A 13178-nucleotide genomic window follows, 5' to 3' on the forward strand; every position below is an offset into this window, starting at 1 on the left:
GAACGATTGGAGAATGAGGGTCTGGTTGTTTGATGCGTTGGTGTGGGCGGTGTTGTGTTATGGTGTGGAGATCTGGGGATGGAAGGAACATAGGAAAGTAGTAGAGAGTATGCATGAGCGATTCCTGAGGTGGGCAATGGGGGTTAGCTGGAGTTGCCCAGGATATATGTTAAAAGAAGAGTTAGGAAGAGAAAATATGGTTACTAGACAAATTAAGAGAGCATGGAGGTTTGAAGAGAAATTAAAAAGGGGAGAGGGAAGTAAAATTGCACAAGCATGTTTCGGTGAAATTCGGAACAATGAAGCGAGAGGTAATGTGGGAAATTCAAAATTGGAGGTAGAAAGGAGAAAAATGAGAAGGGTGTGTAATATTCGAGAAGGGGTTATGGAGTGGCAGGACATAGAGTTAGAGCTATTGGTTAAACAAGGAGAAGAGAGATGGACAAAGATTATAGATTCGAGGTACAATAGATGGTATATGATGGTCAAAGGGTTGACGGAACCAGAATATCTGCAAAAAATAAAAAAGGAAGAGAAATGGAGTAGGGTTGTACGGTTCAGAATGGGAGAAGGAGTGAGAGCATGCAGATATTGGATGAATGAAGAGGAGACTTTATGCAGAGTATGTGGATACGAAATGGAGTCATGGGCACATGTATTAGAGAGATGTACAGGAGACGAAGAGGGACAGTTGTGTGTGGATGAGTGTGTAAGATGGATCTTGGATGGTAGTGGACAGGGAGTGATGTGGATGAAGAATTTGGATGAAGTAAGGGAAAGCAAGGGAGTAGGGCAGAGCCAAACGGGTGATACTGAAAAGGGACAGTAAAAAACGAAAATTGTTTACAATATTGTGGAAAATGCATTTTCTTTGGTAAGAGGAAACGGAAGCCCTGGAAGCTCGCTCATTTTAGGAATTAATATCACTACTGTTACTATTGTTTATCCTACGTAATGCGAAAGAGTAGAATATAAGTAGTAGTTAAGTTAGACTAAGGATGGAATTGTAAATATATGTACAGGGAGCGGAGGCCCTCAAACCCGTAAAAGGGAGAGATTAAATACATACAAACATACAAACATACATTAATTTAATTTTAAAATTGAATTATTCTAAAAAAAGTTCAAAATAAACATAATTTGAAATGGAAAATTAAAACTGATTATAAGTAAAAATTAAAATAGAGAACACAAAAACTTTAATAATTAAAAATTAAAAAAAAAATGTTTTAACTACCGAGATGTCAATTTTAGAAATATTAATCTTTATTTATTTTGATTTCAAACAACACAATTTCTTGCTTTATAATGAAAATCCTTCTATCATTAACACGTCTTTCAGAATTATTATTCATTCTTAACATTTTCTCAACAAATATTTGTAAGTTTTGAAATATTGTTGTTTTATATCTTTAACTAAACCGCAGAAAATTATTAGATTTTATATTCAAAATAAAAAATGAAACTTAAAGAGTACAAAAAAAGATTGCTATATATGATTTCAATGTCCGAAATAGCAGAATTTCAAGCTTTGGAATTCGAAAATGTTTTCTTTTCACTAAAAAATGGGGTTTCTGTAGAAAAAAAACACTGTCGTTTTCATCCTTCAAAATTCAAAAATTTAAATATAATGTACCTTTGAAGTTTAGTAATTATAAAAAGTTTGAAAATTATATTTTCTCATTGAAAACTTTCAAAATTATTAAATTCAAGCTTCCGCGTTAAAACTTAAACGATACTAAACTTTGTTTAAAAATTCAAGGATTCTTAAATTCTGGTCTTAAAACTAAATCGTCGAAAATAATAAAATTTTAAATTTTGCATTAGGATTTAAAAAGTTCGATTATTTTGTTCTAAAGTGAAAAATTAATGACTAGAAGGTGAACCATTAAGCATTGCCATTTAAATGGAAGAACTTTATGTTGTTTTAAATGGGAAGACATATTGAGAAGGTTTTTGCAATGAAGATTTTGTAAGTAATAAAAGCTGTAATTATCCTTAAATTATTTTTCATTAAATAAATAAGTATAATAACTAAATTATTAACTAATGATTTATTATTTATTAAATAAAACTTTGTAATTAATTAAATTATATCTTCCAAAAACACATGATATTACCTCCATTGTAATTTTTCTAACGATCGGTTGTGTCTGACATTATATCAACCCTTTCCTCGGTGTACTTATATTAAACAATAATTTTATATTTGAATGAAATTCTTTTATTCCTTGTTAAAATTTTCAAAGTGGAGTGAACACAGTGAGAATATAAACTGTAGAATAGGAATTTTTACAAGAGTATAAGTACTCGTGATAATATGAATATGAATAGACCCTTGGAGTTTTTTGTTATAATAATTGCAGAAAAATCTGTTTACCTTTGATTATCAATATTCAAATATGGTCCAACAAAAATTTAACTAAAAAATGCTAGTTTCATCAAGTAAATTTTAAATGGTCATGAATACAGATGAAACATTCTTATTGTTAGAAAATATTACTTATTGCTGATAAACTTTTTGGTTAAGAAATTATTTTAGATAAATGGGTTTGACGAACTTGAGGATAAATTCATTGATTCAAAATAATCTATATAAAATATTATAATAGCATAACGCTCATATTATGATTAAACAAAAGCTTGCTCAAAATTTTAAAAGGTTTTATAAATCCATATTGTAAAAACTACTTAATTCAAGAGGATACACTTATTAGGAGAACAATGAAAATTGAAACGTTTACAATTATTTTTAATGTAGCCGTGAACTGATTGCAGAATTTTCGTATCTAATTTTTAATAGAAAAAGCTTCAAGTGTCTCTGAATTGGTAATTGTATATGTTTGCAAAAAATTTGATTACTTACACAACTATTATTTTTTGCTTATCTTGTATGATAATGTCTTCAAAGGAATTAATGATTTGATTTGGAAGTTGAATAATTAGCAATTCTTAAAAAAATCTGTTTTTTTTTTGTTTAACAATGTTATGAAACGTCACCGATAATGCTAGAGTACATAATAATTGATACATATAAATATACATAAGTTAGTTCACATTTTTCTTAACATGAAAGGATTTGGTATAAGAATGGTTCTGCGAAACACGGTAGTTTTGACCAAAGTAACTTTCTTTGTTAAATGTAATCTGTTGTTTCTTAGAGCAGCTGTTGTCAGGTGTTTATTGTAGGAAATTTCGAAAATAGTCCTCATAATGAAAATACTTTTTTATGGACTGAAAATTCTTTAACTGTCGATGAAAGCCTTCCGATTATGAAGTTCCAGGTTACTTGTTCATGAAGTTTTTTATTAATCCTTTAAATAATTAAAAAAAAAAGAATATATTAATCTTATTTGAGGATGAAGTAAAAAAGTGCTAATTCTTAATAGAGAAGATTGAGGTAATGATTGTTTCTGAATGTTCCATGTTCAACTTTCATACAATAATTTGGTTTTTAATGATCGAGAAGTCTCATTTTCAAATATTTGGTAAACAAAAATTTCATAACTTTTCGGGAATCTAAAAAAAATCTAGAGGTAGCTCTCGACCTAAAAACTTAAAAATGGTATAAATCGTTTAATTAAAAAAAAATCGTCAATGCGTCATAAAGGTGATGTGAAAAATGTAATGAATAATACAATGTGTAAACATGTTAATTTTAAAATTGACTGACACCCAACTTCGTAAAAGGTCACCTATCAGGATATTGTAACTTAAGTTTTTTAGTATTAATTCAATTCAATTTATTTTACGATTTATAATGAATTCAAATTATTTAAATTTAATTACAATTTACGGCGTAGAGGGAGTTTTTGAATGAGACATGATTTTCGGAAGATAAGTATAGTTGCAAATACTAATTATATATATATATTTTTTTATTAAAAATGTTTTGTTGGAAATCCTGGTACCAAACTGAAATTGATGGAGCCCCTCCAAATTTTAATATAATTAAAAATATTTTTTACCTCACCATAATAAACATTACGTAACATAAGATTAATATAATGCATGACTTGATATTGATTTTTCTTCTTCTGATTTTCATGAAATTAAAACGCTGAAAATTTCAAAGGATAATTATTTTAAAATGTATTATACAAATATGGAAAATAATACCCTTAAATTAACATTTGTGACATATACTACTTTAATCTTAATTTAATTAAATATAATGTAAAAAATTTCGCATTTAGACAAAATTGAGTGCGACGCACGATATACGTGACGAGAATGTGTTCGTGAAATCTAAAGTAGTTTTAACGAATGAGAATTAACAATTACCAAATTACAGTTGTTGATTTTTTATTATCAGATAATGAGAAATAAAATGAGAAAAAGTTGCCTATTTAAAAAAATCGGATGTATCTGAAGTTACTGAAAAAGGTATATGTTACGGGCAAAGTATATAATCTGGAAATATAGGTAACACAGCACCACAAAAAAGTGATCTGTCCCAGAAGCGAGTTTTTCTTTCCCAGAAACGAAACCAATGTACCCTTATGTTTTTCGGTCGCTGAAACCGAATATGACCTCAGAATTGCTTCATCAGGTCAGGGTTTTTTCTAACCTTAAAATGAGGGCTCAAATTTGCTGGATTTAAGGTAATCCACTAAAATATTTTTTTTCCCCCAGGAACGAGATCAATGTACCCTTATGTTTTCAGTGTCGCTGAAACCGAATATGACTATCGACATCAGCAGTCCTGCCGCTTTCGATATCGCTTTCGGCAGTCCTAGCACTTTTGCAACCCTCATCACTCATTTTATCGATTTCCATTCCCTGAGGTGCATATTCAGCATTCGTAATCATCTCTCCTAAGCTTTCGTTCGTGATATCTCCTGTCATGATTGACAAGTCTACTATTGGTACTGTTGCATAACATAGTTTCGATTTATTTTTTCGATTGATACCATCCGTGTCTGTCATGCAAATATAGCATTCCTCTCGATTCAGTGGTACTTTCCACACCATAGGCTTAAAAAATTTGAGTGTTTGTTTTCCGCTATTCCAAAGATCTAACATTTTACGACAGGAATCACATTCAGCTTAGGGTACCCAGTTTAGATCTTGATTGATTACATCAAGATTAAAAGACTTTTTATAAATTGTCTTCATATTTTTGTTAATCCAACGCCGATATACTGGAACTTCAATTTTTTCGCAGATATAACAGAAAGAATCTGATTTTTCTTGACAAGCCTGTGATAGTTTAGCGTAAGTAATTTTTTTTCTTTGAAATTTCCATACTATGTTCTTAAACCCGCGCGTTAGGGATTCTGTTCCGATCGCAGATGAGTCCACCGTTCGGGGGTTGATCACCCCGATACCTACCCAACTGAGTACCGGGGCTTTCCGACTTTGATGAGGACCATGTCAACTCATCGTTGGACACACTACGGCTTCATTCTCACACCTTAACGCCCCCTTGCAGGGCAGCGCGTCTTCGCTGGCTTCGATTCCTCAATGAAGCGCAAAGCGAGTCATCCACACATTCCTTTTCAAGGCAGTGTCATCGCCCACAACTTAATGGAGGTAGCAGGTTTTTAATGTATAGGATAACCCGAATTACTATTAATCCCTGAATTGTTATTACAAAACAACAGAAAAGTATGAAAAGCAAAGTGGGATTCTCCTTTTGACATTTTGATTTTTTGATGAGAATATTTTCTGGCTTTCGATGTGTTTAGGGCAGGGCCGCCGTCACATTTTGAGGGCAACATGATCTAATAAATAGATGAGTTACAATAACGTTAACATTAACATATATCATATGTCTGTTCCGCAGACAAAAATGCACAAATATATGTGATTGTTTACTAGAGGACACGTGTGCAGAAATTTTTTCATTTCCTTAAATCTCTCAAACATCAAGTTTCAAAATATTAAATTCTTTGGTAAGGTGGGTAAAAAGTGGACGGCTGATAACATATTAATAAAATACAACATTTTTCAACGTATTATATAACAGAGATATACATTTTAGCAGGTTTTTGCACTCTTTTACATTTTGTGATGATTCAACGTCGTAATTTGTTGTAGCGATTGATATAATTCTGAATACCTTAAATCCAGCAAATTTGAGCTCTTATTTTGAGGGTAGAAAAAAACCCTGAGTTGATTCAGCAATTCTGGGGTCATATTCGGTTTCAGCGACCCCAAAAACATAAGGGTACTTTGGTCTCCCTTCTGGGACAGACCACTTTTTTGTTGTGCATCCCTAGCCCTTATATATAATGCCCAACATAGGACAGGAAAAGTATGTAATACTCTCTATTATACTGATTGCCTAGGTATTATATATAATGCCCAGAAGATAACAGGCAAAGTATAAAATAAATATTCTCATTATTTGAGTGCAATTTTTTATTTTTTTGAACTTTCCTTAGGTTGGTGATCTTCAAGATATTAAGATGTATTTTTTTATCATTATTCATAGTGAGACGCTGTTTGAAAAAAGTTAAATTTAATATTTTAACTAGAAAATTGCAAATTCTTATCTTAAATATTCAACATTTTCTTCACTTTTAAAGTAGTTTAGTTTATTTTCTTATAAATACGTGTTAAACTTAATGATTTGACATGAAATTGATCGTTTCATAAATTGTCGAGGCATTGCTTGAAAGTTTGTTAAATCGCATTCATTCTTCATTAGTCTTAATCCAACATTAATTGAATGGTCGGAAGAAGAATACGTAGGACAGATTGGACAATACACATTTCATATCGAATATATGGATTTTAATGAGTTTAACGTTGCAAATTCTCAAAAAATTACTTTTGTTTAATAATTTTTTTGTGCCATAATGAATTGTATCTTTTGACGAACCGGAAACTATTTCGACAAGTCACAAAATGTCTCCAATTTCCAATTTTTTTCACTAATTATTGTTTCTTAAACAATTACTGTCTGTTTAAACAATTTTTTTCTCACATGTAAAATTAAAAAAGTCGTCATTTTTCGGGATAAATCATACAGTTGATGAATTTCAATAATTATATTTCAAACATAAAATATTTAGAAATTAATTATTTGATCAGTTTTTTTTGTTTAAATAATTTTTCCCGAAATTTTCTCAGGTTAGTGACACAATTAACGAAAGATAAAAGTAATTTTTTCAGGATATTTTTCAATTGTTTGAACAATTTTTATTCATTCAAACAATTTTTCATCCTTTAAATCGTTAAATATTTTAATTTAAGTTAGAAATATTATTATTGAAATTAATCAACATTATTTACATAAAACTTATATTTTGCATTTTGTGGAGAATTTCCGGGCACAATACAAGGGGTTGGGCACGTTAACATTAAAACTTATTAGGTGCAAATTATTCCTTGAACATTCCTTAAGAGGCGATCAAGGCTTGATCGACTGACCAAAATTGAAATTCAAATTTTTACAGGTATAAATGTGGACGCAATATTCTTGCACTTATGCAAGGCCTTTTTTAAAATCTGAAAACCTTTAAAAAATTTCATTTATGAAAATCTCAAAAAAAACTTTGTTGTTAAATAAAAAACAGTCAAAATTATTTTTTAGGAAGTTGCTTGCAACGAATTTTTAAGAAATTGTATTAGATTTTAATTTAAAAAAAAACAAGATCTGATGAGAATTTTAAATTAAAATTGATTATACTATTCAATATTTCTGTGAGCAAATTGCCCTTTTTCAGAGATCGTAGTTTGCTACATGTAAACCAAATCTTTTGACCGGTTATTACAAAAACAAATTTCCGGGCAATGTGCCCGGACAAAAAAGACACTGCTATTAATTTAATCTCACTGAGGACAGTGGATACCCAGTAATTCCTTTTTATCAAATAAGTATGCCATTACAGTAATTCCATGTTGTAATAAATAGCGAGTAAACGTGTGTTGATTTTTATAAATGTATACAATTTCTTATGGCCTTCTTTAAATGCATTATTATATTCAAAATAACGATTATATACTTTGCCTATCTCATGCCGGGCATTATCCATAGTGCTTAGGGATTATATATATTGCCTAGGCAAAGTTTGTAATAAGTATTCCATTACATACTATGCCTGAAGTTGCCAGGCGTTATATATAATGCCTAGGGTTTATATGAAATGCCGGGATTATATACTTTGTCCGTAACATATATACTAAAATATAGATCTACTGCTCATTTTTCAGAAATTTTGTTTAAGCAGTTAACAACTGTACGATTATATATCACAGGAGAATAGAGAAGCTTGCTTAGAATTATTTCTGAAATATTCAAATAATATCTATTTCTAGTTAAATAAATAAATTAATATAATTAGGTTAATCGTTCTTCAGACTCAAGTCCCACAATATCACAACATCTTTCAAAAAATCTATTGCCAATTTCCTTGTTATTCACAATAGGTCTCGTCAGGATTGATTTCTGAAAAAATTCATAGTAAAAGTACATTACATAAAAATTAATTCTGATAATAAATTATTTAAACATTTAATGTTTTAATTAATTGCAATAACTGCTCATGTCCAAAAACCTTTTTTTGCCATTAAATGCTATTTTAAATATATATCTGGTAGCATGCCCTTAAATTACAATAAGAATAAATGTTAGCTTTCTGATCACATTTTTGTTTACACATTTTAAAATAAACATTTTTACCTTGCAGTCTGCGAAGTATTTTCCTGATACATTTATCACATCATCACTCACAGCTAAATAAATGGCTGTTTGTGCGCCTTGCTCGGCAGTCTGCAAAAATCAGTTCATTAAATCACTTTTACTAAAATTAAATTGTGTAATCATTATTACCTATCTTACCTTGAAAAATGTTCCAACAAACGCATTGGCAATAAATGCAAGTATGGAATTTATGTTTTCGACAAGTAATTCTGTTCTGGCGTCCCCAGGATGTACACTGTTTGAGGTCACGCCTTAGAAATGAAATTCAGAGTTTAATATCTTTATCCATAGAATAATTATTTGCTATGAACTAAGAGAACTAAGATTTTTTTAAAGTATGTTCTGATAGGAAATTTAATTATATATCTTTTTTCTGCTAATTAAAAAGTCGGCTTCTTTTACTTTAACTCGTTGTAGGATAGCTAATGTAATTGATTTTTTGATCAAGTTTACGGAAAATATTGTTCAGAACACAGAAAAGCGCTGGTGTTAAATTTGTTGCAGCTCAAATTTCATTGGTCTCCCAATGAGAATTTGAAAGAATGTGCAAGTCTCAAATATATTCATCTAAACGTAGGTGCACATCTGGGCATCTAGGGGAAAATATCAATTGGAGACTGAATTTTAGCTCAATGCCAAGAGTTGTGGAGTGCTGAAACGCGCTGTCAGCCACCTGAACACCTGCCAAATCAACTATTTGCATTGCGATATTAGACTAAATAATTGTTAATAAGGAAACTATTAGGTGCGAAACTATGTTCCGGCTGTTTGCCAATAGATGGCTCCAGTCCTAAGTGCTGGTCGATTTTGACATTCAAAACGTCATGAACCAAGCTTAGACATATGGTAAAAAAACCGTGTTGACACATTAGTGATTTTATTTTGGCGTCATATACTTTTGGTTGTGTTAAATTGTTTGATTTTGTGCCAAATAATTGTCATTTGCTGGAAGAGTTGATGCGTGAATATTCGTCGAAGCCGACGACGTAGAAGCATGACCGGGCAGTCCCCATGACTTTCTTCTCTTTGGGTTGCTGTAATGAATCCATTTTTCATCACCCGTCACGCTGGGATGAAAAAAACCCTTCCTGTTTTGCCGCTGAAGCAGTTTTTCATAGGCGAAAAAACGGCGCTCAAATGGCACAAAATGGCACAAATCATAAGGAACTCAAGTTCCTTGTTTTTTTTAATCATACCCAACGCATGCAATCGCTTGGAAATGGCTTAGTGGGTAACTAGTAATGCTGAACCAAGATATTCTTGCGTTTTGTACGGATCCTCATTGAGCAATGCCTTCAATTCAGCATCTTTGAATGTTTTTGGCATTTCTTCATGCGGACGGTCGTCAACATTGAAATCATCGTCTTTGAAGCGACGGAAACAGTCACGGTACGTTGTTTCACTTAGAGCGCACCTAATAATTGAAATAATATTTACCTAATTTTCAACTTTCTTTCATTTAACAGTGTGTACTAGTCACTTTGAATAAAATGATAACTTCTTAATGAAACTTCCAAATGTTAGGTTAGTCATGGCCGTCAATATTTATACTAAAGCCGGGATGTGTAGAAAAAGTCATGACCATCTACATATACAATTAGGTATTTTCAGTTCAACAACCAGCTAACTTCACTTTTATGAATACAGAAAATCTAGAGATAATATCTTCGAACAAACAGACATCAATTTTAATGCAGACGGTCAGGACTTAGTTTTTACATCCCGGCTTTGGTGGTTTGAATGTCATGTAGCTTTTGACTAACCTAAGATTTGGATATTATATAACGCCAAGTACAATTGTTATGCCAAGACACTAATAGTCACTGGTAAATGGGAGAATATTTAAAGTAAGGTCATGATTATTATAACAGTGTCTAAATGATGTTTTCCCCTAGATTCTCCGAATGAACCTGTGTGGCTCAAATTTGTTGCAACTCACTTGAACACCGATTTCAGTGTACATTGAAGGATCGGCGATTTTCTGTGAATTCAAGGTTCGGATTCTCTAAACGCCTATAAATTTGTTAGCTGAACGGCGTTGGTTCCTGGATAATTTTCAAAAATGCTTCGAATTGCGTTCTTGAAAGTATATGATCCTATAGAAAATTTAATTTCGCATCTTTCTTATCTCAGTTAAAAAATTCTGACTTTATCAATTTGAAAAGTAAGGCTGAAATGCCCGTTTCTTAGAACACCAAATTTTTTCGTCTTTTTTTACTTCATCTCGTAATTCTGTCAATTCCTGGAATTTTTAGATGAGGTTCGCAGAAAATATTTTTGATGATTTTCTGCGATTGTTAGTGTAACTAACGTATGTATAAATATTTTTAAATAATAGTTATAAATTTTCACCAAAAATATTGCGTTATTAATGTATTCATATCTTTAAGCCTATGGAACGTCGTGTGAATTTTGAGGAACAAAAAAAATCCAACGGAAAAGTTGTTCAGAAACATAAAAATTTGTTTTCCATGGAAACAGTGATTTCACAGTGATTTAATGGAAACAATTATTTAACCTTAAGGCTTCCAGGTATAACAAGCAACTAAAAATAAACTATTACAGACCAAATCAACATTATTTGTTATAGGATAGTGTTTTAAACATTTTAAAATGCATTTATAAATTTTCTAGTTTAATATTAAAACTATGAAGTAATAAAGCATAATGTAATGAAGTAAGAGAAATACAATTTTTATTGATAGAACGTCAAAAAGAATATTTGCTGTGAACTTTATCAAAAAATCCGAAGAATTGATTGAGTTACGATGAGTTGAGATAAAAAAAAATAGTTTTTAATAAAACGGGTTTTTTTGGGTTTACTTTAAAAGCGGAAAAAGTTCCAACTTTTTGAGCAGGGTAACACGGCATGTAAGGAAATTTCTTATAAGAATATTTACTTTTAAAATGAAAATTTGAAACTTGTTTCAAACATTTCCATGGGCAAAGCCCTTTAGCGGAAAAAACGTAGTCTGTTATAGAATCCAACCCGTTAATTTTTTAAGTACCAGTCGTAACCGAGTACGTATATAAGCACGAACCGAAGAGCAATGCAATATTTTTTAAAATAAATGCATGATTCCAGGCTTGAATGCAACACAGTCACAAGAATTAAAAATGTTTTAAACTAATCATAAATATAAATTACTAAAAATTTGGAAATTTTCTATACATTCATTTCTGATGTTACAATGTGTCCACTATGTAGTTGGTCAAATATTTCAGATCCCTGTCAAGGTATATTTTTTTCTCGTTTTTCTAAAAATTATTAGACCAAACAATTGTCACAATTTAATATCAGAAAATAATTAATCCCACTGGTCCATAAAATAACATCAACATTTGTAAGAATACAAAATTTTGTTATTTTTAAGTGTGTGAACACGATCAACTTATTGCTTAAAGATCACTTTTTGTGAGCCTGAATTTTGAGCTCATAAATGTACAAATTTCATTATGAATGTGAGGGATGATGAATGTGCTATAAAAAATTATTTGTATACACTAAATTTCTAATTATTCGAATTACAAAATCTAAGAAATTCAAAAAGATCTGAACGCTGAAACTTCGAAGATAAAAGAACCCTTGAGAACAGTACATATATACTCGATATTCCGAGATATCTCTAGTCAGTTTCGAAACATTCTTAGAACATTTTAGGAGCTTTAAAAAAATTTTGCAATCAGTTTTGGATAATTGTTAAATTTTCTTACCAGTGCCTTCTAAACGTCTCGAAAATTCATTGCTGCCTACAAAATTGTATAATTTACTATCGAAATAATACTGGAAATTCCATTTCGTATTTTTTTCTCCTATCAAGTCATCAAAGTCTATTTTTCCAAGTAAATGCGCACTGGAGGATATATGTATAATTCGACTGGGTGCTGATTTCTTTAATAAGCCTGTAAACATAGAAGTAAATCTATACATATCAAGAATCGAAAGTTTCCAAAAATATAACAAAAAACAAATTGTCCATAATTTTTAATAAACTAGCTTTTATTTAAATATAGTAGAAGGAAAACAAAATAATTCACTATGAAAAGGGGGGTTTTCAATAATATAAAAACAATAATAAGGTGACTACAAATAGAAGCTTGCGCAGTAAATATTAAAACTTCTTTCTCATATAAATGTATTATAAAAGAAGTTGTAGGCTCAGGAAGCTACAATCATGGTTCATTGTATCAACCAATCCCGATGCGCTTCTGCTCTTTCCGACCTAGGAGGTAACTAAAAGCGGTAAATTTACGTGACATAACATCGTACAACACTCTGCCTTGGAGTCGGATGTCTAGTCGCGGATTTCGTTACGCGAAAGACAGGACAGTTGATGATAAAGGATTCACCTCAGGATACGTACTTCTTTAGAGCTAGCAATGTTTATAGAATATCATGAGGACCAGTGTTGACGGTCCATATTAAGTGATTCCAGCAGAGAAGCGTCCGACTTTCGATGGAATATACCTAACACTGCACTATGGGTCAGGCGACCGAAATTTTGGCCAAAATTCAAAAAGTCTA

The 13178-nt window shown here is 31.1% G+C and overlaps 2 protein-coding genes across 3 annotated transcripts in view; both read right to left on the bottom strand.

Moving 5' to 3' along the window:
- The window catches only part of LOC117167562 (retinol dehydrogenase 11-like), an 18080-nt gene extending 15826 nt beyond the window's left edge, over window positions 1–2254 (bottom strand). The window contains exon 1 of the mRNA XM_033352588.1: window positions 2121–2254. Coding sequence (XP_033208479.1) covers window positions 2121–2126 — 6 coding nt within the window. The 5' untranslated portion in view covers window positions 2127–2254. The remainder of the gene's footprint in view (window positions 1–2120) is intronic.
- Window positions 2255–7567: 5313 nt separating this feature from the next.
- LOC117167663 (retinol dehydrogenase 13-like) overlaps window positions 7568–13178 on the bottom strand; it is a 10594-nt gene continuing 4983 nt past the window's right edge. For both annotated transcript variants that reach the window (XM_033352755.1, XM_033352754.1), the window contains exons 5-8: window positions 12368–12556; window positions 8792–8904; window positions 8633–8722; window positions 7568–8398 (exon numbers count right to left, since the gene is read on the bottom strand). In XM_033352755.1, the coding sequence (XP_033208646.1) occupies window positions 8291–8398; window positions 8633–8722; window positions 8792–8904; window positions 12368–12556 (500 nt within the window). In that variant the 3' untranslated portion in view covers window positions 7568–8290. The remainder of the gene's footprint in view (window positions 8399–8632; window positions 8723–8791; window positions 8905–12367; window positions 12557–13178) is intronic.

Source organism: Belonocnema kinseyi, chromosome 2 (assembly GCF_010883055.1).
Source record: "Belonocnema kinseyi isolate 2016_QV_RU_SX_M_011 chromosome 2, B_treatae_v1, whole genome shotgun sequence".
Taxonomy (NCBI): domain Eukaryota; kingdom Metazoa; phylum Arthropoda; class Insecta; order Hymenoptera; family Cynipidae; genus Belonocnema; species Belonocnema kinseyi.